We start from the raw sequence: 25,851 nt of genomic DNA, 5'->3' as shown, positions 1-25,851 counted from the left end.
AAGCTCATTGCTGCACTGGTTACAGGAACTGTGGTTTTAAGTCCAGATTCATGGGCCTTGGTTTTCAGAGAGCTTTGGTATCTTAGCTTCAGATATTTCCAGTTCTGGGGTGATGCTAAGGCCTCCATTGGTAGGTTAAATTTTGTGGTCCTTCTTGCAGGTGACATTTGGGTTTTTGAATAATGACTCTTATATCATGTAACTAGAACTACATAGATTATTGCCAGATTTGGGTAATTTTTAAATATTATTAATTAGAGAAGGCTAAAATGATAATTTGTGTGAGAGAGGGGTAAAACATGAAGAGAATTCATTGACTTACATTCTATTAATCAATTTTTAATATACCTTTTTGGATATATTACCACCATCAGATGATGACTAGATAAAGTAATATAAAATTTTGGAAAAAAAGTTGATAAATAGTTAAATAGATTATTGTAATGCTGATATATTAGTGGTTTAACCTAATGCAGCTAACATTACTTCCAACTTTTATTTGGAATTTTAGATTTTCCTAGGGAGAAGAGATTTGGGATTTGAAATTTCTTCCAGTGATGGAATATTTTAAAACTAAATTTATGAGGATAATCCTTGGCATTCCAGTATTTCATTTTTATGGTCCATGAGTATTTTTTAAAGCACTAGTTTGTCCATACTATATTAACTAGCAATGTAATCAATGTCCATTTAATTTTTAGAGGACACACAGGTGAATGCTATGACAGTCCAAATTTCCCTCTAATAGTAATGGTTGGGTAGAGGATTTCTCCTGTTATTTCTATTCTATTTCTTTTCATACAAATTATTTAATTTCAGGTTATTGTAGGAAAGCAAATTACTCTGAATTCCTGTTGGTTCTTTATATCCATGGCAATGAGGCAGTATGAATTTTGTTTTGTCAGATCTTAAAGTTGGAAGTAATGTACTGAAAAAACACCCATTCATCAAAGTAAAAGGATGATGGAAAATCCAACTAGAATGTCCCTAAAACACAAATTGCAATCATTCATTTATATCTGTGTCCTTTGTATTATCACAGACGGAGCTAGAGTATACGCACTCAAACTCACATACATGCAAGAATTTCTCTAGATGTGGAGGTTCCCCATTATCTTCTTTAGCACTGTTGGAAATGATTAGTTGGTCACCATGATGATAATGATGCAACATTAGGTGACAATATTATCATCGTCATGAGTGGCAACTTTTCACATCTGAGGACTTTTCTCTCTTCTATCTATTGTTTTTTTTTCCTTGGTGGAATAATTTTTGACCATGTGAGGTATTTATACAATTTACACAATTCGGTGAATAAAATGAAAAAGGGAAATTTGTGAAAATTGACTAAGTTTCATGCTAAAATTTAACACAATTTCCTTTCATAGGCAGATGATAGCAACAGCAATTTGGTTGGAAGGAATATCTAGAAACTTTTATGTTCTCTATGTAATACTTTCTCCTAATTTTTTTGGGCCTTATTTATTATGTATTTTTTTCTTGCAGCTGGTAAGTGTCACAATGGCAAAAATAGCTAGTCTGTCATAAAGAAAATTGTACTTTTCCAGTTGATAAATATATAGTAATATGTTACTTTTCATTGAAGTATAGTATAGTGCAATACTTTGGGATGGGATTTGATTTGGGAATGTTGTTTCAACTTTCACTTTTTTTGTATGTTCACATGAGAATTTTGACAAAACTCCATGCATAGATAGATAGATAGATAGATAGATAGATAGATAGATAGATAGATAGATTTGTTATGGTCATAAGAACTCATCAATTTTAATTCAGCAAAGTAGGTCACTTTTACATCACCTAATTTCTTTGGAAATTTATTCTTCCCTTTCAGTTTTATCTCTGATAGATTCATATGTCCATTTCCATTTCTCCAGGGCTGCTCATGTGTTGCTTTTATCAGTCGTGAAACCAAAGATTCCAGCTGCCACATCTCAGCTTGGTGATTCGGTTTTTGGTTGCAAACATTTTTGATCCTTTGATAACCCTTGCTCACATCTGTCATATATTATTCTGAGAAGCTTTTGCACAGGATGGTTTGTTATCTTTTTATAGGTGGTTGGCACTGGAATCTGGCTCTCCTTTATTTCTTGATTTGGAAGCAGCAGTTTATGTGTCATTAATAAATGTTTCTGCCTGTGGTTAAGTTCATTTTGGGATAGCTGTAGAATGTTATGGAAGTGGAAAGATAGATTTCAAAGGAAGCACCAATGGAGATCTGTAATAATAATATTTGTAGTATTCATTGTTTAATGTGGTGTTTCTTCTCCACAAACCAAGAGAACTCAACTGAGAGCTTTTGTGGCTCTTTACACTATTTTTTATTGAAATGGTTGCTTGTCAAGCCTTAGAAAAGCATATTATTTTCACATAAATTTTGATTGATGTACTAGTTCTGGAAGGCAGCATGTCATGAAGTTGATAGCTTTCTCTTGATAGTTCACTAATGAAGATACATTTTTACTGTCACTCAAACAATGGCTCAGGCATGCAATTGTTCTACAAATTAAAAGACAAAATAATTTCCATTCAATTCTCCCAAATTATAAAAGAAATGACTCAATATGATTTTTTCTCATAACTGCTATCCACCCAATAATGAAAAAAATCTCTGGGTTGGTTATGTTGCAAGTAACTGTATATGGCTTAAAATAATCAAAAATAATGCTAATATATTATGTGATTGTTTACTACCTTTTAAGATGTGTTTGTGCATTATGGTTGCTGGAATTGTGATGTGCATACATATCTAAACTTGCTGGCCAGAGATTTGGGCTTATTTTTCAGCAATAGGCAACCACTTGGAATCATAATGTACTATTATCTTATGAAGCATAACATAATTCATAGTTGAGCTAGGCAAGATCAGAAAACATTAGGAATCTTGGTATGTACTTTAATGTGGTTAGGGTATTGTAACAGAATCTTGAAATCTGTCAAAGTTTTTTTTTCTACTTCAACTTATACTTAATAGAGTCAAGGCAGAGTTGTTTTGAGGGTCTTTCACACATTTTCTACTTTTCCAGGAATCAAATAACTTTGCTGTAATGGCTTGGCATTTCCCTTCCCCTTTTCTGTGTCAAGCAAACATTCCATCAGAAATATGGCTTATCCACTTTCCATGTCTGAAATTGGAATCACAGCTCATGCCTGGTTTGTTTCCAAGACATGCCCAAGATATCTGCCATACGTTAAAGCTAAATTGTTCTGTGCTTTCTCAAATTAACTCTCTAGTTTGAGTTGGTCTCAGAAATATGTCCCTTCCAACTTCTCTCTGAACAGCTATCAGTGTAGACACAGATGGCCCTAGTGTCAAAGCAGGATGCAAAGAGGTACTGAAAGGGACTACAGTTTGTCTATTTCCATTCAAAGAATCACTTTCATAGAACATATAGTCGCAGAGCTGGATGGAATCTTGGAAGTCTTCTAGATCGGGGTCTGCAACCTTAAATACTCAAAGAGCCATTTGGACCCGTTTCCCACAGAAAAGAAAACACCAGGAGCCACAAAACTTGGGTGGGCATGGCCAACTCGATGTCACTCACTTCCACCAGTCACATGAACCTCCCCTCCTAGCCATGCCTACCCAGCCGGTCATTAGGGCAGAGGACCAGTTGTTAAAAAACACTGGGAACCACAAAATTCTTTTGACATATCTCTCTCTCCCCTCCCTCCCTCCCTCCCTCCCCCCCTCCCCCCCTCTCTCTGTATCTCGCTGTCTCTGTCCTGGCCACTTCTCCATCACCTGCCATCACCCTTACCTTCTCAGGCCAGGCGAAGAGTGACTGGGAGGGGAGGGCGAGGGCCAGGGCCAGCCAGTGGTGGGATCACCTGACAGGGAGCCACAGCAGAGGGCCCAAAGAGTCGCATATGGCTCTGAAGCCGCAGGTTGCTGATCCCTGTTCTAGATCAACCCCCTGGTCAAGGCAGGAGATCTTATACCATCCTGGTCAAATCATTGTCCAGTCTATTTTTTAAAACCTCCAGTGATGGAGCACCCACAAATTCTGGAAGGCAAGCTATTCCACCGATTAATTGTTATATTGTCAGAAGATTTCTCCTTACTTCCAGATTGCACCTCTCTTTTATAAGCTTCCATCCATTACTTCTTGGTCTATCCTCTGGTGCTTTGGAGAATAAGTCAATATCTTCTTCTCTGTGGCAGCTCCTCAAGTACTGGAAGACAGTTAATATATTCCCCCCTCCCAATCCTTGTTTTTGATAGGCTAGACATACCAGCTCCCTCAACCATTCGTCATATGATTTAGTCTCCAGACCCCTTATTATTTCTTTGCACATTTGTTGGGGTCTTACCATCTTTTTTGTATCATAGTGACCAGAATACTGTATGCAATATCCCAAATGTGACCAAAGCTAGTGCAGTATAAAGCAATATTACCACTTCTTGTGATCTTGATGTTATCCCCCTCACTGCAGGTGTAAAGATGCAAATGGCTTCTTATGCTCTAACTGTAGTGGTTTATATTTCTATCTTCATTCCACATAAATTAATGGACTCTTGATGTATGGTGCTTGGTGATTGTGAAGCTGAGTCATTGCCATTTGCCACTGCCATTTTTGGCTGTTTCCTTTCTTAAACCTCATCCAGTGTGCAAGGAAAAAAACAGGACTTTTTGCTTGGTTGATAACTTTACAAAATATCTTTTCCCATCCTTTGCTTATGATTACAGGTGATGAGGGAGTAAAGAAGAGTCAAGAAGGTGTATGAATAAACAAGTCAGGGAAGCCCAAGTTTAGTTTGATCAATGAGATCATGCCCATTTTTGTTCTATAGATATAATTTAATAGGAGGAAAACACTGGGAGTATCATTTTTCTGAATAGCCATGTTTACTATTCTTTCTCAGTTTCTTTTAGCAGAAAAGGAAGTTTAGAGATTTCTTGAGTCAATCACCTTAGATGTATCTAAGAAGAGGGAAGGAAAGGTTCGGTGGCTTGTTGGAATATTTGGTGCCTGTAGTTCTGGTACGGTGTCCAATGAATAGCAATAGTAATAGCACTTACACTTATATACTGCTTCACAGGGCTTTACAGCTCTTTCTAAACAGTTTACAGAGTCAGCATATTGCCCCCAACAATCTGGGTCCTCATTTTACTGACCTCGGAAGGATGGAAGGCTGAGTCAACCTTGAGCCAGTGACATTCGAACTGCAGAAGTAGCCTGCAATACTGCATTCTAACCACTGCACCACCACAGCTCATTAGCTGAGTAGCCATTGGCTGCTTGTACATGATATCAGTATTGCAGTACTGTGAAGTATTGCAGCACCATGAATTGGGATAGCAGAAACAGTGGGCAATCAAATCAAAACTCTGAAACAAGCTGGGGTCTCTTGGGTCATGTACAAGGCTAAACAAGATGAACAAATTTGATCAACCAGTTAGTACATCAGCTACTTTTTAGGCGTGAGGCTTTGTAGCCTATTTTGCCTTTTTCCAGTTCTCAGTGATTTATGGGGATTACTGTAGCTTCTTACACTTTCACTTTTGAAGGTTGGAGATTAGGAGTTGGACAGACAAGGGAACTGTTTTCAGTATAACCAGTTTGGAAATTCTCCTGTATATGGGAGTATAGTAATAAAATAAAAGCCTTTGAAAGCATACAGTATGTGGCTTCTCTTTTAGATAAGCGGACATCACAACATAGGCCTCAACTCAGTCAAATGACAATATAGATTATTGTTAACTGACTCAGAATGACTCTATTTTTATTGCTTAGAGAATCGACTTGGTAATGGGGACCATACTAAACTGAAAAATAGGGTAGTTTCCAAGATATAAAGATTTGTGAAATTATACGTAAATAGTAATAATTGCATAAAGATGCAACATGAAACTGCATCTACATAGTTAACTGTAGGGTGTCTGTTCTTTTTCATAATCAACACGTTTTACAGTCTGAGGTGCGAGCACTTGCTCCAACATGCTCTGAAAACTAAATCTACTCAGATATATGTTTGGATGTTGCAAATGATGGACTAAAAATTGTATTGAGTAAGGCTCATGGAAAATTCAACACTCCAGTTCCAACTGTTTGCTGACCTTGCTTCCAGCAGTGCCTTCATGTAGGGTTGGAATCGATCCTTCATGTTAAAGTCCTACAGTATATTATAATATCTGTGTGACATCTGTATGCTTAACTAACCTGTAACACTGGGAGCCCGATGGTTTTTTTGCCCCAAATGTGTTGATTTCTGGCAGCCAAGCAATTAGCGTCAGTATGGAATTGAGGTTAGTGACTTGAGAATGGATCTCAAAGAGTCACTTCCAGCCAATCCATCATTCCAGCCAACCCAATATTTTTTCCAGGACTGTTGTGGAAATAAAATAAGGAGAGATTCTCATGAATGGCATTTTCATCTTTTAAAAAAAAAAAAAAGAAAAGAAAGAAAATTAAGCATATTAATCTGAAAAAATTAAAATGGACGCTCTAAGACACTATAAGATGCTAGCTGCCAACTTCTACATTATTTACTATACACACAATGAAAATCAAGATAAATTTGTGCCATGTGTTAATTCCCAGTTTATGGGATTTTAGAGCAGAGATTCATTTGCAGGTCTGTCTTGGTGCCATGTGAAACCTAAGAGCAATTTGACTCATCAGCTCCAAAACTGTTTCCTGAGTGCCCTTTCCTTCCGTCTCTTTGTGGAGTGCAGCTGAATGATCTGACAGCCTCTTTCATGATGATAGAATAGCAAAACACGGGTCCCAGGCAGTAGAATTTGCCTGAGGGTGAGACTGCATTAAGTCCACCATCAACCCCTTTAAGATAAGTTTTATCTTTAGCTGAAAAGTAAAGCTATTCAGATATTTTATAACTGGGGCAAAGTTCACTAGGGACAATAGAATCTTATACCACCAGAGTGCCCCAGAGTAAGATCAGGTTTCCCCAAAACAGCTGGTAAAATTAGACTTAACATTATAGATGTAGGCAAATATTGGATGGTCATCAAACAGAAAAGTCAGTGAAGGGATAGAATCACTGGTCTGATAGCATAACTTCTTAGATTTATGCATTATGGCATAAACAGGTCCTACCTTTGGCCAATGAAAGTACAGTAGTTTGGTTCTTGGCGTGATATTACTAGTTTGTTGGGGTGGAAATGGGGCAATCGCTTGTGTAGCTACAATGTGCTAATAATACTGTACATTAAGAGAGGGGCAGTTTTGGGATCAATCAACTAGCATTAGAACACAGGATGAAAACAAGCAGCATATAATTTGATTTGTTAAGTCGGATATGAAAAATCTTAGAAAAAAACATTCCCTACAACAATATGAAACTTAATATGAGGTTAAACATCAGATAATAATTGAGGAAAGATAATTAGTTTTCTTTCTAGGGCAATGTTTGTGTGTGTGTGCGCGCACACACACACACACACACGGGTGCAAAGTATATCAATCTCTGGGGTGATCCCATTCCAGAGTGGAGACACTGTAATACTGTACAGTAAGCACGTTTTCTGGGTTCTGACAATGTTGGACTGATGGGACCAACGCTTTATGATCAGAACTGACAGACAGAAACTATTGTAGAGATGTGGTCCATCAGAGAGGCAGAATCTATATCAAATGGGCCTTTGAAGGTAATAACCACCACCTTGAATTGTAACCAATGCAGTTTGCAAAGCCATGGAGTCACATAAGATGCTATCAAGATGCTCCCAAAACCATCTGCATTGCTGTGTCCTGGACCAAGGTTGCTTCTGCAGGGTCTTCAAGGACTGCCTTGTGTCCAACACATTCCAGGTCTGGTCATGACAGCTTATTTATTTATTTATTTATTTATTTATTTATTTATTTATTTATTTATTAATTTTATATACCGCCCTATTCCTAAGGGACTCAGGGTGGTGAACAGCGAACGATAAAAATACATGTAATACAAACGTTAATAAAAAACCAATTAAAATATACTAAACACTCTGGTCCTAGATAATTCAAGACATCCCAGTTTAAAATAAAATCAAAAAGCAATATAAAGGGAAAGTTAGGCCAGGCCGGCCTGCTGAAACAGGAATGTTTTGAGGGCACGGCGGAAAGTGCGCAGATCCAGAATCTTCTGTATCTCTGGGGGGAGCTCGTTCCAGATGGTGGGTGCCCTCACAGAAAAGGCTCTCCCCCTGGGGCCGCCGCCGCTGATGGCACCCTGAGAAGCCCCTCTCTATGGGAGCGTACTGGGCAGTGAGAGGCTATCAAAGCTTCATGGAAGTGAGGTCATCCTTTAAAATTTTGCACAGACATAGCAAGCATTCTAAAAAATTCAGTTCTTATACAGAACTTTTATCTTGCTCAAAGATGTGAATCAATTTTTTTTTAAAGAAAGTGTAAATCCAGCAATATCTATATATATTTTTTTAGTTTGAAATGGATTAACAGTATTTACATCTGCAGCCCATCCCATCCTTGTATGCTAAAAGTAAATGAACTGGCATTTAGTAAATATAACTCCAAATAAAGGGTCTTAAGGAATCTTAAAAAAAAAGAAAAAAGAATGGAAGTATTTAAATTTGTGTTTTATTTGCACTCTATATAATTGATTGATTATTTTAAAATTTGGTTCTGAATACTGTCAATTTATCATTTCATTGTGAAATAACACTGATTTACAAATGACCTACTTCCTTTTCGCTGTTGTTAAAAATACAAATGACATCTATAATTTTGTAGCAAGTATTTTAAAAAGTGAGGTAAGTTCAGTGAAGTAAAACTGGTGTTGGAATGTTTATTAAGAAAAATGTCTAAGTATTAATACATGTTATTGATTCAGTGGTGAAATGTAAAATTTGTTACTACTGGTTCTGTGGGCATGGCTTGGGGGGGGGTAATGTGACTGGGTGGGCATGCCCAACTTTTTTTTTTACTTTATAAAAGCATTTTTACAACTTTTTTGCCCAAATAGGTTGTAGAAAAATGCTTTTAAAAGTAAAAAAAAGGCTCTGACGATCACAGCTGTGGCGCGCGATCGTCAGAGCCTTTTTTAATCTTTTAAAAGCAGGAAGTAATGACACTCGGGTGGGTGGGTGGAGCCTCGCACCGCCATCGCTACCGGTTCTCCGAACCACCTGCCACAATCGCTATTGGATTGACCGATCTGGTCTGAACCGGGAGCATTTCACCCCGTATTGATTCCATATTAGCCCATTTGTAGCTGAAAATGAATTCAGCATTAGATTCTGGTGATGAATTTCTTGTTTAAAATTCTTTAATCTTAATCCTTAATCCTTCATATGACCACAATGTAAAGTTGAGTATGATGTTATTAATTTAGGTTCCATTTAAACAATTCTCAAAGCAGTCTATAATGCATTTTTCCCCATATTTAATTAATCGGATTTCCTATTGCGTGCTTCAGGTTAGACGCACTTGGAGAATGCATATATGGTCATAAAGTGTCTCCATGCAAGCATCGACATGCAAGCATAACCAAAATTTAATCTGGTCTGAAAGGTTCTTAATCTTCAGGAGTTGCTTAGGGAAGGGGTAATTATCATTGTCAAGAGAAATGGATGTGGGTTCAAAAGGACTCTAGTCACAAAATTTTCTACACTTAACTTTCCAGATTCTCATCATTTACTACTTAACTGTTAATTTAAGAGAGATTTTGAAAGCTTTTAGTTTTCTAGAAGGTCAATAAATGATATTTTTTTCCATCCATCTACTAGCCCAAATCTTTTAGATTAGCCTGAATTTAAATTGAATTTCTAATGCACCCCTATTCTATAATCACACTTAAAACTTTCCCCATACCTCTCTTTAATTTTTGAGGTTGAGCTGTGCTGTAATCTTTAGTACCAAAAGTGTAATAGTTTTCATTCAATTTGTCAACTTGCCCTCCCTGTTGAAGAATGGGTAGATTTTTTCTTCTTTTTATGGTTAGCATCTTATTAAAGCTCCCTCTTTTTTACAAAGTGAAAATGTCATTTTCAGCTGTTCTTTAGTTTTTAAGTTTCCTTCATCAGTGAAGAATTAAAAAAAATGATGTAATGCTTGTTTAGCATATAATTGATTTCCCTCCTGGAGATGGCTGGATACAGTTCAGGCAAAAAAGGGTTTGGTTGCTGGGAAAACCATTCTCTCTCCTGCTCTTTCTCTCCCCCACTTCTCCTTCTCACCCACCCCCCAATTGCACAGAGTTGCATGAGAAATTATAGGCTGAGAGAATAACTAGCATTCCACGTCTCATTTGTACATGGAAATATATGTCTGCACACGCTAGACCACACACAAGAGTCTGCATATAGGCTAACTGTTCCCTAGTGATACTGTCTTACTTGTTGCTTCATATCTTTGTGGCAGAACTACTCTTAGTTTTATATTGCTTTAGGAAAGCAACTGTGTAACAGGTCTTCGGTTCCTTTACATCTGGAAAATTAAGTAAGTAAAGGTTGGGCCAATTGTAGAGGTACATAAACTAGGAAATGGAATTCAAGTCCAGTTTATGTTGCATTTAGGGAAAAACCGAGTTAAAAAATAGCCTTTTCACCAGTAGTGGGTTCCACTTACCTTTGCTACCAGTTTGGAACCGGTAGCTTAGCTCGCACGCGGCACTTCTGCGCATGTGCAGAGTGTCCATGATGACATCTGGGAGGGTGGGCGGAGCCTCCCACTGCTGCCATTACCGGTTTGCCTGAACCGGGGTGAACCAGTAGAAACCCACCACTGCTTTTCACCTTACTATCTTCTTGAAAAAAAGTAATGCAAGGAAAAGTAATAAATAAAAATATAATATAAGAGTTGAGTGCAACAATGGTAATGCAATAGCGTAATAGTGAATTTATCAAAGAATAGTAGTTTTAAACATTGGTGCAGATATCAAGATTAGATCTCACATTTTAAAAATAGGGACAGTTCAATGCCTCCATTTATTTATTTATTTATTTATTTATTTATTTATTTATTTATTTATTTATTTGTTCGATTTATATGCCGCCCTTTTCCAGAGACTCAGGGCAGCTTACAATGCATTAAGCAATAGCCTTCATACTTTTGTATATACCTGCTTAGTAGGGCTTTCGGCTCCTCCTAAGCGGTGTTCTTTTTTATACTGTCAGCTTATTGCCCCCACAATCTGGGTCCTCATTTTACCTACCTCGAAAGGATGGAAGGCTGAGTCAACCTTGAGCCTGGTGAGATTTGAACTTGCAGTAATTGCAGGCCGCTGGCAGCTAAATACTACTTTAACAGCACTTAGTCCACTGCACCACCAAGCTCCTTAACAGCAATGTCAAACTTCATTAGAGATCCATTCATTTTTAAACCAACCACTATAATTAAAAATCTATATTTGTTTATAAAAATAAAATCTATTGAGTTCCTTATTGAGCTGATTATTCTTGATGAGATTTACAACAGGTTGTAAGTAGCCTGAAAGTACTTGGGAACAGCAGATGGGAAGACACATTGCATTAAGACCATGTGTGCCTTACTTTTGAGTTAACAAGTTGTGTAATGCCAAATATTGTGGTTAGTTGACTTATGTCATGGCTTACTATAATGTGTAAACCAAGACATAAGCCAGTACAATTTATTCAAATCATGATTAAAGCAAAGCATAATCCATGTGGTATGTGAACCCAGCCCATCGTTGTTAGGCTTAAAGGAAGATTGGGGGTGGGGAGGGGACTTAATGAATGAAAAACAAATCCACTCTGAAGTATTTTTATGTTTTAGAGCTTAAGTCAGTTAAACCTCAAAAATGTTTCAAAATGTATTTACTCAATTTTTTAATTTTCTTTTTTCCAATGATGGCATACTTCAAAAAGGATATAAGTGACTAATTTAGAATAGTTTATCTCCAATTTTAAGGGGAAAAATATCAATTAAAGGCTTGCAATAGCTTTGAAAATATTTGGCTAGTCATTTTCAGTGACAATGTGTTCATGTTTTTAATTTATTGAGGAATACATTTTATCTTTCCTCTTGCATTCTCACCTGTTTGTTTCATGGTCATCCAAATGTCAATTTCATTTGTTTGTTTAATAAAAGGATTTTTAATCATTGATAGTATTTTTATGTCTTCTAAAGTCAATATTTTGGGCTTTCTTTTCCTGTTATAACAAAAATGAAGAAATAATTCTTACTCACAAGGGAGGCTGATGGTGTCCTTGTCAGGGATCTTTAATAATAAAATGTCTAAATTCCATTCAACTCAGCATATAACTTTTCCCTTGAGTACAGAGATGAACTCAGCCATTGCAGGAACAGGAAGGAACATGCATCTTGAGATCAAATAGATCATCCTAATTGGTCCCAAATTGATTTGCAAAAATAGATTTGCAAATATGTTCCCCCCCATCAGAACAAGTTTAGCATTACAAAACTCAGTACAAAAAAAATAGAATAAATCAGTTTTATTCACAGACTTTTCTCTCTGTACAACATGCTGTTCCCAAATGAAGAAGATATAATTAATATAAATAGAATTACTGGTCTGCTTTTTTATGCCATAGAAGCACTGACTTGGTTATTAAAGCATTTAACCAAGTATATGAAATTCATCTTACGCAGTTATTATTTAGTAAAATACGACATGGTTGTAATTCAAATGATCCTTTAACATTGTACATTATTTCATGATGGTTACAATAAATATAGATAAATGATCACATTGAGTTCAAAACAGGACTTTTAAAAAATGTCAATAGAGTTTTGATCCTATTGTCTCTAGGTTTATATACCAGATAATACAGGATTACAGAGTACTTTGTTTCTCCATATCAACCGTGGGTTAAAATTTCATTTTTGGAATGCTTAGAAAATGGTATTTCTCCAAGTTTTTGCAAAAATATCTTACTGGTTGTTTTTCCAGTTTGAAAATCTACAACTAATAGCTATCGCTGTTGCTTTCTCTGTGTTGTAAAATTATTAGATATGTAAAATATGTTCAATGGCTTTACTGTTGTGATATTTTGCGATTATTCTATGTATTTATATCTTCATGTTTTATTATAGGTTGATGCCTTGAGATTACGTTTAGAAGAAAAAGAAAGTTTTCTTAATAAAAAAACCAAACAACTGCAAGACCTCACAGAAGAAAAAGGAACTCTGGCTGGAGAAATTCGAGATATGAAGGACATGTTAGAAGTTAAAGAAAGAAAAATTAATGTTTTACAGAAAAAGGTAGGTATTATGAGAAGGACCATTATAATTGGACAATCAGTAGAAATATGCAAGGCTGATCAGAAAAGAATATGGATTTAAATTCAAGTGAAATTTCAGACCCCCTTTCATCAATGTTAGTTATGAAGAGCCAAGAGACATCTGTGGATTATTACTAGAGAATATTCACACCAACAGTCTTTAGTCTCTCAGGCTTCCCCATTTTCATTGACTTGAAAATATCAAGAAAGATAAGTTGCTATGGGTTTGCTCAGACTGAGAAACGGGGACGGAATACTGAAGATCTATAGCACAACACAACATAAACAATGAACAATTTAATATTTGTGTATAGTCATACAAATATTTGATCAGAAAATGACTGGGGAAGGTGGTAGATAATGGATTTTTTTTCCTAACATGCTTACTTCCTATTTTTATAATCCCTTCTTGGCTACATAATCTAGTTAAAAATCAATGGGCAAGTATACCTGCTAGTAAAAAGCAAATGATTATATATGTGTAGGATATATTGTTTTGTTTGGGTTATATGTGATTTGGGTTCTTCTCACTTAAAAGAATTGAATGGTATGATGAAGTATACGTTTTGCTCAGTTAATTAGATGTTATACTTGAATATCAATTTCTAATGAATAAATACAGATTGAAATCAAATTTGTCTTGAAAATAATTCCATGTAAATTCATATATGTGTTTTATAGTTTGTACTGGTAATACCTAATATTTGGATTATATGTTTTAGGGTGAGATTAACACTAGGTTTTTAGAATAGATTTCATAATGGTAAGTACAAACTAATTCATATTTTCACTTGCAAGATCAAATAATTTTTTCTAAGTGTAAAGGTAAATAGTGCTATAAGGATTAAAGGATTCAGACCAGTTATTTCTGTTTAAATGCCTGGGTTACGGCTGTAGTTTTCTCTGTGGCCTTGAGGACTGCATGATTTATTTCCAACAGATGGTGTGATAAATTCATTCACAGATGATTTATCTGAAGAAAGTTTTAACTGAAACACTATCCTCTTTCCCTTCCAATTGTTTGAGTAAATTCATATCATTACACCATAAAGAAAAAGTTCACTGTTTATTTTCCTTGGGTCTGGTGTGCAGCCTCCAAGTTATGCATTGGGTTTTCCATTTAAACTGTCTTTTTAAAAATGGTCTTCTTATTAAGTTTATAAACGTAGACTGATTGTAGAACATACTTTCCTTTTTAAAAGGCCTTTTCTACTTACTTACTTCCAGAGGGCTATCTTACCTTTTCTCCAGGACCAAGTAAATTACTTCCTCTTGGTCATTTCATGAAATGGCATAGAAGTTTCCCTGTCTATTTAATTCTGAATCCAAATGCTTATACATAGATCTCTGTGGCTTACTATATAACAATAGCAATAGCACTTAGATTTGTATACCACTTCATAGTGCTTTTACAGCCCTCTCTAAGTGGTTTACAGAGTCAGCCTATTGCCTCGAACAATCTGGGTCCTCATTTTACCCACCTCAAAAGGATGGAAGGCTAAGTCAACCTTGAGCCGGTGAGATCTGAACTGCCGAACTGCAGCTAGCAATGAGCTGAAGTAACCTGCAGTGCTGCATTCTAACCACTACACCACCTCGGCTCTTAATTATATCATTATTTATATTATATCATTTTGGGAAGATTCTTAAAATGCTTTCTTGTTTTAACCTTTACCCAGTTCCTGATGCACTTACACTCTAGTGATCTTTTTTTTAAAATAAATCTTTTGACCTAAATAAGAGGTTCCTAAGCTTTTTGCCATCACCCCTCCCTTCAGTGTAATTTTAATGCACCCACATCACCTAAAAATCCAAACACCAGAATGAACACATATGAAGATTGAAAACAATACAGGGAAATTTTGGGAGAGGTGGGTTTAGTATAACAACGTATAACTAAAAGGTTCTTCGCACCCCCCCTGAACTCTGTCTGCACCTCCCCAAGGGAAGTACACTTCACAGTTTGGGAATCCTACCCTAAACAATAGAACAACTGTGGAACATATAGTGACCTGGAAAAACATGAGTCTGCTTTAAGTAGTTGAAGAGAGATGCTATATTTATTCTTCTGTGAGTTGTGAAATACATTTTGTCTTTAATCTGAAGCACTGCACAATTAGAGCAGATGTTCTCAACTTCAGTCCTTAAGGAAATAGATATAACATAAAGTGGTTCCTGAGGGTTTTACTCTGCTAGTCGTAGCCGCCTTTGGTATGTGTGTATGTGCCAGTGTGGGATTCAATTTTTTTTTACTACCGGTTCTGTGGGTGTGGCTTGGTGGGCGTGACATGGCTTGGTGGGTGTGGCTTGGTGGGTGTGGCAGGGGAAGGATACTGTAAAATCTCCATTCCCTCCCCACTCCAGGGGAAGGTTACTGCAAAATCCCTATTTCCTCCTGATCAGTTGGGACTCAGGAGGCAGAGAATAGATGGGGACAGGGCCAGTCAGAGGTGGTATTTACCAATTTTCCGAACTACTCAAAGTTTCCGCTACCGGTTCTCCAGAACTGATCAGAACCTGCTGAATACCACCTCTGGGGTGTGCTCATGTCTGTTTCTGTTAACCATTGAGCCAGCACTGTCCAAAGACAATTCCATGGTCATGTAGCTAGCATGACATCACACCACAATGCAGAGCTTACGGTAGGGGTGTCAAACTCATGTCGTCACACGGCAGCACATGACGTATTGGGACTTTTTCCCCCTTTGCTAAAATGGGCATGGGCGTGGCCAGCGCATTCGGCCTGCGGGCCAGGAGTTTGACAGCCTTGGCTTATGGCATGGTGGCTCATGGCTTAATAGACAATGGAGAAGGTCTATGTTCTGGAGGTTCAAGTTTTACCACTGCGTAATGAAGTGAACTCCCATTATTTGCCCCTGCTCCTGGCAATTTAACAGTTCGAAAGCATGTAAAACTGCAACTATATATATAGAGAGAGCAGGGGTGAAATGTTCCCGGTTTGGACTGGATCACCCAATCTGGTAGCGATGGCAGTGGGTAGTTCAGAGAACCAGTAGCCTGTGCCTCCCCCCCATGCCCAGCTGAGCCACGTGATCATCAGAGGCTGTTTTTTTTACTTTTAAAAGCATTTTTTCAACAACCTGTTCGGCTGAAAAAATGCTTTTAAAAGTAAAAAAAAATGGCTGAGTTGCCAGATCATCAGAGGCTTTTAAAAGCATTTTTTTCTGCAACCTCTTTGGCTGAAGAGGGTGTAGGAAAAAAAAATGCTTTTAAAAGCCTCTAGTGATCCCAGCTGAGTTGCCTGATCGTCAGAGTCTTTTAAAAGCATTTTTTCCCTACAACCACTTTGGCAGAAGAGGTTGTAGAAAAAAATGCTTTTAAAAGCCTCTGAAGATCCCAGCTGAGTTGCCAGATCGTCGGAGGCTTTTAAAAGCATTTTTTTCTGCAACCACTTTGGCCAAAGAGGTTGTAGAAAAAATGCTTTTAAAAGCCTCTGAAGATCCCAGCTGAGTTGCCAGATCATCGGAGGCTTTTAAAAGCATTTTTTTCTGCAACCTCTTCGGCGGAAGAAGTTGTAGGAAAAAAAATGCTTTTAAAAGCCTCTAATGATCCCAGCTGAGTTGCCTGATCGTCAGAGGCTTTTAAAAGCATTTTTTTTCTACAACCACTTTGGCCAAAGAGGTTGTAGAAAAAATGCTTTTAAAAGCCTCTGAAGATCCCAGCTGAGTTGCCAGATCATCGGACGCTTTTAAAAGCATTTTTTTCTGCAACCTCTTCGGCGGAAGAAGTTGTAGGAAAAAAAATGCTTTTAAAAGCCTCTAATGATCCCAGCTGAGTTGCCTGATCGTCAGAGGCTTTTAAAAGCATTTTTTTTCTACAACCACTTTGGCCAAAGAGGTTGTAGAAAAAATGCTTTTAAAAGTAAAAAAAAAAGAGTTGACCACGCCCACTCAGTCACATTACCCCCCCCCAAGCCATGCCCACAGAACCGGTAGTAACAAATTTTACATTTTACCACTGATATATAGGCACCACTTTGGCGGGAAAGTAATAGATACAACCTAAGTATAACATTACCCCACACAATCCTGCTGGATTTGGCTAACAATCCATTCTGTCCTGGATCAGAATGAGATGCATCTTACACCAGCATTTTGTTTCTTGTAGTAGAGCACCAGCTGCCCCTGGGGTGCTTGCAAAGAAGTTGAAGACATAATCTTCTCCCACTATTATTTCCCTGCAACTAATATTTGGAAGAATGCTAGCCCAACCTACTAAATCATTGAGACAAATAGCCCATGTTACATTTATTTATTTATTTATTTATTTATTTATTTATTTATTTATTTATTTATTTATTTATTTATGAAATTTATATGCCGCCCTATCTCCAGCTGGACTCAGGGCGGCTCACAACAGTTAAGAAACATCTAATAAAAAGTTAAAAAATTAAATCCAAATCTCATAATTTAACAGTTAAAAGTAAAATTAAGACTAACAAGTTAAAATTAAATTAGAATTAAAACCCCATCAGTCCAGGCCGGCCAAATGAAACAGCCATGTTTTCAGGTCATGGCGCAGAGGTCGGGGGCCACCCAGAGCTCCAGAGGCAGTTGATTCCAAAGGGTAGGCGCGCCCACAGAGAAAGCCTTCCCCCTGGGGGTCGCCAGTCGACACTGTCTGGCCGACAGCACCCTGAGGAGGCCCTCTCTGTGAGAACGCACCGAGTGATGGGAAGCTGTTGCTGGCTGCAGATGGTCCCCCAAATATCCCGGGCCTAAGCCATGTAGGGCCTTATAGGTAATCACCAGCACCTTGAATCTACATGGGTATGTATGAAGTTATCCAGTTAAGCTATCTAGGTTAGTGGCTGTATCAAACCAGGGAAAGAGACACTAAATTGGCAGAAAGCAGTAGTGGGTTCAACTTACCTTCACTACCGGTTCGGAACTGTGAGTGCGCATGCGTGTGCAAGCTCACTTTGCTCGCATGTGGTGCTTCTGCGCATGTGCAGAACCTTTTGTGCATGCGCAGAGTGTCCGTGATGACATCCGGGTGGGTGGGCGGTAGAAACTCACCACTGCCAGAAAGTATTGATTCCTTAATTCTGTTGCTCCTTAAGATTCACTTAATCAGTGTGGAGGGCAGAGCTAAGAATGGTTGTGCTTCGAAATAAGATTTCCCTCCCAGTTTGTGAAATTCCAAGATTATACCCAAACTATATGAAAATGTTTTATTATTGTTTTATGGGGAGATTTTTTTAAAAAATATTGATGGCACTTTGTTCTTTGGTCTGAGAAGGATGCTGTAATTTACTTTGTGAAAGGAGCTGCTCAGGCCAAGGTCACCACAATGGAGACTTCAGGTGGGTCCTAATACCCATTACATTTGAATAGGATGCTATACTTTAGTGTTGCTAAGACTACATGACTCAAATCCATGCCTCTAGCATACAAATCACATTTATATGGTAAGATTACTCATCTGACACATGCTGATTCTGTAAGGCCATTCATTGTTTGTTCCAAAAATGATAATAGCTTACCTTAATAGCCTTGGCATCAGTCATTTTACAGAGGACCATAGGTTCCTCTGTAAACTATAGGACATCCTTGGATATGTGCATAAGAGAAAGCTGCTCAGGAATAATTTGCTATAGCTTGTTCTAAATCTTGAGATATGACAGATTTACTCCCTGGTTTTTGGGAAACTCTCCAAGCAGTCACTGGAGATTGACTAGATCCAAAGGGAATTGAGACAGGTCATCTTAATTGATATAACCTCCATAAGGAGGGATGACTACAAGCTTCTGGGTGACAGAAAGAATGTATGTGTTTCACAAAGGGCTAACAGAATACCCTCAGCCCTCAAGGATAAGTATGTGTCAGGCTAGATATTAGTTGCCAGCCTGCATTATCTGTTTGTCATAGTAGCCATGAAATTCTGAGCAATTCCTGAGCCAACTCCCAAAAGGAAGAAGGTTAAAACCTTAAAGGATTGTAAGTTTAAGGGGCTCAACAAGCTTGAAGACATCAGGAAGAGCCACATTAATATAATAAATATTATTTTATAATTTTATAAATATTAATGTTAAAGTGCTGTTTTAATATTTCTTAGTACAACTTTGAGCAATATAATTCCACAATGAATCATGTTATTTTATGGTTATTAGAAAATCTGATAGCACTTCCAAAGAATGCACCTAAATGCAAGATCATGTCAGCGTTTTAAGATTATTACAACTGGGCTTTGTTTCTGGGGTCCCAGCATATCTGATGATTTATTCAGTTCTTGATTTGATTTATTTGTAATCTATTTACTTTCGTAGAGCATGTTGAAATCAAGATGTATACAGATGGGTATTTCTGAAAGTAGAAAATATGCTACTGAAGTTTTTTGAAATTATTACAGTTGGGGAAAAAGCTGTAGGCAGATTTTAGGAAAGGAAGTGATAATAAAAGAGGATTAAAATAATACTTCACCTACAAATCTTTCCATATAAAATTAATATAGTTTTCATGTTTAATGGTGAAGGCATATAACTTACTAAGTACACTACAATTTACAAGCCAATCAAAGTTAGCAACAGGTATCCTACAATGTAATGTAATTGGTATGTGCAGACTGAATTTGTTTGTAGTGTCCTGCTTAGATTAAGGGTATGTGGTGTGTGGACCAGATATCAGAGTTTCCAGGTATTGTGAAGTTGTTAATCATATTCTTAAACTGGGTTAAGCTGCTGAACATCGTAAAGCAAAGTTAACTTAGGTATGCAGATTGTTGAGCAATTTTCACTACTAGCAAAAGCTGCGGTGGGGGTAGTAGGAGGTGTTAGAAAATATAAGAAACTCTGGGAATCATGCAAGACTTCTCTTTTGTAAAATAATTAGGAGACATTAGAATTAGAATAATACAATATAATCTGTTCAGATAGCCTTCTGAATAGCCTTCATATTACAAGGCAATATGGATGTGCCTTGAGACGATACATCTCAAAACCTTGAAGCAATAAGAAGAGAAACTAATACTGTGGTAGTTCCTTTTAATATTCCTAAATATGATTCAAACGCTTAATCAGATTGAAACCAAGTCCAAGAAGAAGAAAAATAACTTTCACTACTTTGACTCCCTTATTTTCTCTTTAAACTGTCTGCCCCAGAGCAGCTTTAATAATCTTGTAAAAATGTCTAATTGGCTTGAGGCGAGTTCTTTTCATGTCTTTCTGGTTTGAGAACTACTCAGAAAAGAAAAACAGTTTGAAACATATTTTTAAAACATATTTGATTATATAAATTGGTGCTTAGAAGGTCTGAAAATGGATTAGTCAGGTTTTTCTGCCCTCCCCGCCCCCGCCTGTAAGTGCAGGTCACCTGTTAAGAATAAATACTTTCACTTACAGAATGTAGATTGTGATAGTCTTATACATTTGGCCTCAGTAAGTAGCATCTAGAGATCACTTTGTTTCAAATGCATGGTTCAGCACTTAATGTTTAAACATGGAAAACAAATACAGATAATCCTTGGCTTATGAAAGTAGATGACCATGTGTACCCTGTGTGTACTGTACATGTAGTAGATGTTGCTAGATATGTAGTATGTAGTCTATTGTAAGAAAAGAAAGTGAAATCACTGTGTGTTGAATGGAAGAAAAGAAAGTAAAATCACTGTCTGTTAAATGGAAGTGAGAACAGGCTATGTCAGGAGAAACTAAAAATAACTTGAAAGCAGTGGATTTCTTAAGAAGTACAAATGGTAAAACAAGAAGATAGAGTGTCAAGAATGAATGAGTACTGAAGGAATATGGGTTTTACAGGGGTGTCAAACTGCAGATGCATCACGTGCAGGCCACACCCACCCCAGCTCTGCAAATGGGAAAAATGTCATGTGATGGCAATGTGACGCAGTGAGTTTGACACCCGTGGAATACAACAAGTGAGTGACTAATATGAAAGTGGTATACTGAAGTGGCTTCGTCATAGTGAGAAAATGAAAACGCAATTGCAAAAAAAATATTTCAGTAAGAAGGGGAGAGATGGAGAAAACTGAATTTGAATGGAATTGGTGAAATTTAGAGAAAGGAGATGAAATTTAAGAAATAAAAGGCAATATATGAAGTGGTGTATGGTCATAGTAGGTGTAAAGATGCTTTGCAAGCCTAGAATTTTATGGATAAGAGCAATGAGTTGGAATAATCTAGATTTGGCTATATTTTCTTTCCTTTCTTCTTTTACAACTGTAATTTATTTTGCATACTATCTCTTGCTCTGTTTTTTTGGATTACATTACTTACCTCCAAAGCTAGCTAAGTATATATAGTGTGTCTCTGTGCTTGAAGTCATAAAAATGGCCTCTTTCAGTGCTGCTAGGACCTCTGGCATCACGTAACAAGGGAGTTCTGTTATGGCAGATCACAGAAGCCAGGAAGGTCAAGTGTCAAGTACATGTGTAATAAACTTCTGAATCTCCAGGAATCTGATCAAATCATCTGATTGCACAAACTGAAATGAAGCTATGCAAACATGACAAGAGGAAAAGGCAGGCATCCTTGACTAATCCTGAATTTGTGACTCAGATTCAGTTTTACTACAAGGTCACAATATTGTGGTTCATGATCACAGACCCAAAAATATTGGCAGTAAACTTTACTCCTTCCTTGAACTGCATTTCTTTGAGTTTCTGGGAGTGTTCAGCCAAATTATTGCACCTTGCTCAACAAAGTATACCAATGATATAGTTCAGAGATTAATTGTTTGCAGGATTTGTGTCCCGTCCCCCCAACATTCTTTAGGAAAGAAAAGCATATATCTCAATTATTTTTATAAGAAGAGTCAGGAAAATTGTGTTTCTGTTTTTAATAATGGAATAACGTTTAACATCTTTGTTAGCTTATTTTCTCAATGCAATGTATCCATTAACAAATACATACGAAGCATAGGCTGCTATGAATCAGCGCTGATCCATTCAAATTGGATCTTCAACTTTCACAGATGGTGTGATTCAGAGATTGTGATTCAAGATACAGGGAAAAACTGATTCAAGCAAAGCAGCTTTGCAATTTTATTGAAGAAACAATTGGCCAGAGACTAAAATGGGGATGAAATACAGTGGCTCCTCTTCTTCCTCTTCCTTCTTTGTGATATTTTTGTATGCATATTTTAAGGCAGAGATAGTGGAGCTAAAGAAACTACAGAGTTGCAGGCTCCAAATTGTCCAACAAAGAGTAGTGAAAATATTCTTGGCATAATGGAAAAGGGTGCACCTCCGTCTTAAAAATATAAAACTTTGAAAAATAGCTTGAAGGCTTATCTGGAGTGACCAGCTGGCGTGATACTAGAGAATGATACTATGATCACTTTTTTGGAGTGGTGTAGTATTTATGAGGTGAAAGTTGCCATAGCTAATTGGCAAGTTCAGTCCTTCCTAGAAACGCTTCCTATCATTGATAGGTAGAGCACATTTGGAAAGTTGCCCTTGTGTTGGTGTCATGGTTGTAGCTAGTTACCAAAGGCAAAAGAATCAGGTTAGCCCAATGTGCCGCACTCATAGAAAGAAGCTAATAAAGAGAAAGCATTTTTAGTCCTTTGGATGATGACTCTTTCGCACAATTATGATGTCATTCACTTGTTCATAGTAATTGTTCAGGAAGTTTAACCTACTAGCACTGATAGACAGTGTGATTAAAAGAGGTGATTGCAATTCACTGACTATATTGCCTGCAGGTAGGGTAGAAAATACTTTTTTTTTAACTATAAGATAGGTAGAGTATATTTATCCTATACTCTAGAACGGGGTGTCAAACTGGATTTCTTCGAGGACCAGATCAGCATTGTAATTCTCCTCTGCGGGCCGGTGGGAAAGGGCGGGGACAGCATGGGGGAGACAGGATGGCTGCCTCCTGCAGCACCCTGCCAGCCAAAACGGGGCGAGGGGGGTCCGCGCGCAGCCCCTGCACCTTGTTTTCACCCTCCATGGCCTCCTGCAGCACTCTGCTGGACAAAATGGGCCGTGTGCAGCCCATTTTTAGGCCATTTTCAGCCCCATTTTTGGGCCATTTTCAGGGCTGTTTTTGGCCATGCAGGAGGCCATGGAAGGTGAAAATGAGGCACGGGGAGGCGCATGCAACCCGTTTTAGCCACCAAAGGCATGCGGGCCAGTCCTTTGTTATTTCCAGGCTGACCCCATGGACCGGATTTAAGTACTCCATGGACCAGATCCAGGCTGCAGGCTTGAGTTTGACACCCCTACTCTAGAATATTCCTTGATTTTCTGTTGGGCTCCAGTTTTGCAAACTAAAATGGCTCTTCTTGTGTCAGATTAAGCAATACTGATATCCCTCATAAATTAGTTATTTCAACTTTCTAGCTAAAGGTAAACCAAAAGTAACCAAAGTTTGAAATTATCCTTCCCTTCTAATTTTTGTGTATATTACACAATCTTTCAATCTAGTACCTTAATATTGAAAATTATGTCCTATAAGCAAATAACAATAGCTTTCACCCAATAATGTTTCCTTAGAACCTTCCTCCCTTCCTTCCTCCCTTCCTCCGTCCCTTCCAATTATTTTGCCCTCGGGATGAAGAAATTGTTGTATAGGATTAATAGAATAATATACTTTGGTTTATGAGATAGGGATTTAAATCCTGGCTCAATTCCAAGCTTCAGTTTGGAGTATTTTTTCAGCCTGACTTGTCACATGGGAAGGTTAGAGAGAGAGAGAGAGAAAAAAGGGGGTTAATTTAGCACATGGCTCCAAAGAAGGAAAAATTAAAGTGCAATGTAAATGGCATTTTATCAGGTCAAAATGCACTGTTGTATACATTGCCTCTTATTCTCAGTGCAATGTAAATGATTGTTAATCTTTTAGCAGCATGGAGTAGAGTGTGCTTATTATTTTCACTGTTTATAATTATAGTTTTTACTATTGAATTTTCCTCCCACTGGAAAATTTTTATAATGGAAGTATATCTGGAGATAATAATGTCAGCATTTAGTTATACTGTATCTGCTATTAAAAAACACTATTTTGATTTTTTTATTAGGTCCTTGTTTAGTTGACACATTTGAATGTACTATCTTGAAGTAGGGTTAAATAACACTGAATTTAAGTCCTGCAGAGCAGGCTTAGTATGGAAACTGTATTAATTTCCTGTCTCACAAGTTTCTTTTGAGAAGTGACTTAGAATGAATGAAGATAAATATGCATCCTTGTTCAACCAGATTTTTCTTGATAAAGTTCCTTCTTGCTTTGTTTTTATTCAGGTTGATTGTCTTTGACCTCACAGTTTGGCAAAATGCAGGAATAGAAAAAAAAGGAAGGAGAAAATATTGAGAGCAGTTGAGTAACTTTCTTATTGTCAAGAGGGCTGCCCTAGAAAGGAATTTTCTACCCGAGTCGCACCTCACACGCCAAAGTTAAGGTTTCCTTTAGTGGCTGTGATTGTAAATCGCTGATTTGGTTTAGCTGGCTTGCTTTTATTTAGTAAGGAAGCTTCTGAAATGTATTTCTGAATGAACTCTGCTCTTTCCCTTCTGGAAGGAAATTCAGGTAGGTTGGCATCTTTTATTAGAATTGTGTGGCTGATTGGTTGATTAGGTGCCCTCATAATAACATCAGTACTGGTTTTCACTTACCTTCGCTACCAGTTCGGGACTGTGAGTGTGTGTGTGCATGCGCTTGCTTTGCTCGCACGCGGCACTTCTTTGCATACGCAGAACCTTTTGCACATGCGCAGAGCATCCGTGATGACGTCCGGGTGGGTGGGTGGAGCCTCCCGCCACCATCGGTACTGGTTCTCCTGAACCGGGGCGAACCAGTAGAAACCCACCACTGAATAGCATGCATTAATGAAAGAGTACACATTTTTGGAGTATCTGTTTATTCATTCCCTTGTTGAAAAAAGATGACTTTACAGATGACTTCATCTAGTTTTGTACTCCTCGTGATCCAACATGAACGTATCTGGCAAATTATAAGTATATTGAATAAGGAACATCCTATTGACATGCTGATTAGGTTTCTGAGATGGCTTATTATTTGGAATGTTCAGAGTGATATGGTTCACGTTCCTTTTGAAATGCAACTGTCATTCATTCATAAATAATGCTCAAAATTTAGGGTAATAATTCATATCTTAAATTTAAAAAATTGGTGATAGTATTCTTCTTAGGGCAAAATTGATCATTCTCAGTAAAAAATAATTTAGACAAAATAAGACAAAGCTTGTATGTGTTTGTGCATAGGTTTCAGTTGAACTACAGTAAGGAGATGGGATATTTCTACTTCCGATGCAAAAAGATTTAGTCAGCTCTTCCCAAAGTAAGGTTAGAACATAGTTATTCTTTGGATTTCACTGAAATTTTAATTTTGTAATGTAGTTTTCAGTTAAAGTCCCTCAAATAACTGGACTCTTTGTCCTGTAAGTCTGTATAGATCATAACTAGCACCTTGGATTGCACCTGGGCGTTTGCTAGGAACCCATACAGTTTGTTAAAGAAGAGAGTCATAAGGCACACTGAGGTAAACCCATCAGTACCACTGCATGTGCAACTGCATTCTCAACTAGTTAAAGCCTCCCAATAGTCTTCAAGTGATACCCATGAAGAACACCATGCAGATCCATGTGGACCCATGTTTGTTGATATAACAACATTGTATCCATTTTTATCTCTTTCAGATGAAATCTAAAATAGTCAAAGCACC

At 37.5% G+C, this 25,851-nt stretch overlaps 1 protein-coding gene across 10 annotated transcripts in view; it reads left to right on the top strand.

Annotated features, from left to right (window-relative positions):
* The window catches only part of ERC2 (ELKS/RAB6-interacting/CAST family member 2), a 622,345-nt gene that overhangs the window by 222,934 nt on the left and 373,560 nt on the right, over positions 1 to 25,851 (top strand). For all 10 annotated transcript variants that reach the window (XM_087887861.1, XM_087887858.1, XM_087887855.1 and 7 more), the window contains one exon: positions 13,003 to 13,170. In XM_087887861.1, coding sequence (XP_087743987.1) covers positions 13,003 to 13,170 — 168 coding nt within the window. The remainder of the gene's footprint in view (positions 1 to 13,002; positions 13,171 to 25,851) is intronic.

Source organism: Pantherophis guttatus, chromosome 2 (genome assembly GCF_059756535.1).
Source record: "Pantherophis guttatus breed Tessera chromosome 2, ASM5975653v1, whole genome shotgun sequence".
Classification (NCBI taxonomy): Eukaryota; Metazoa; Chordata; class Lepidosauria; order Squamata; family Colubridae; genus Pantherophis; species Pantherophis guttatus.
The sequence above is the reverse complement of the archived record's forward strand: the minus strand, read 5'-3'. Positions and strand labels throughout refer to the sequence as shown.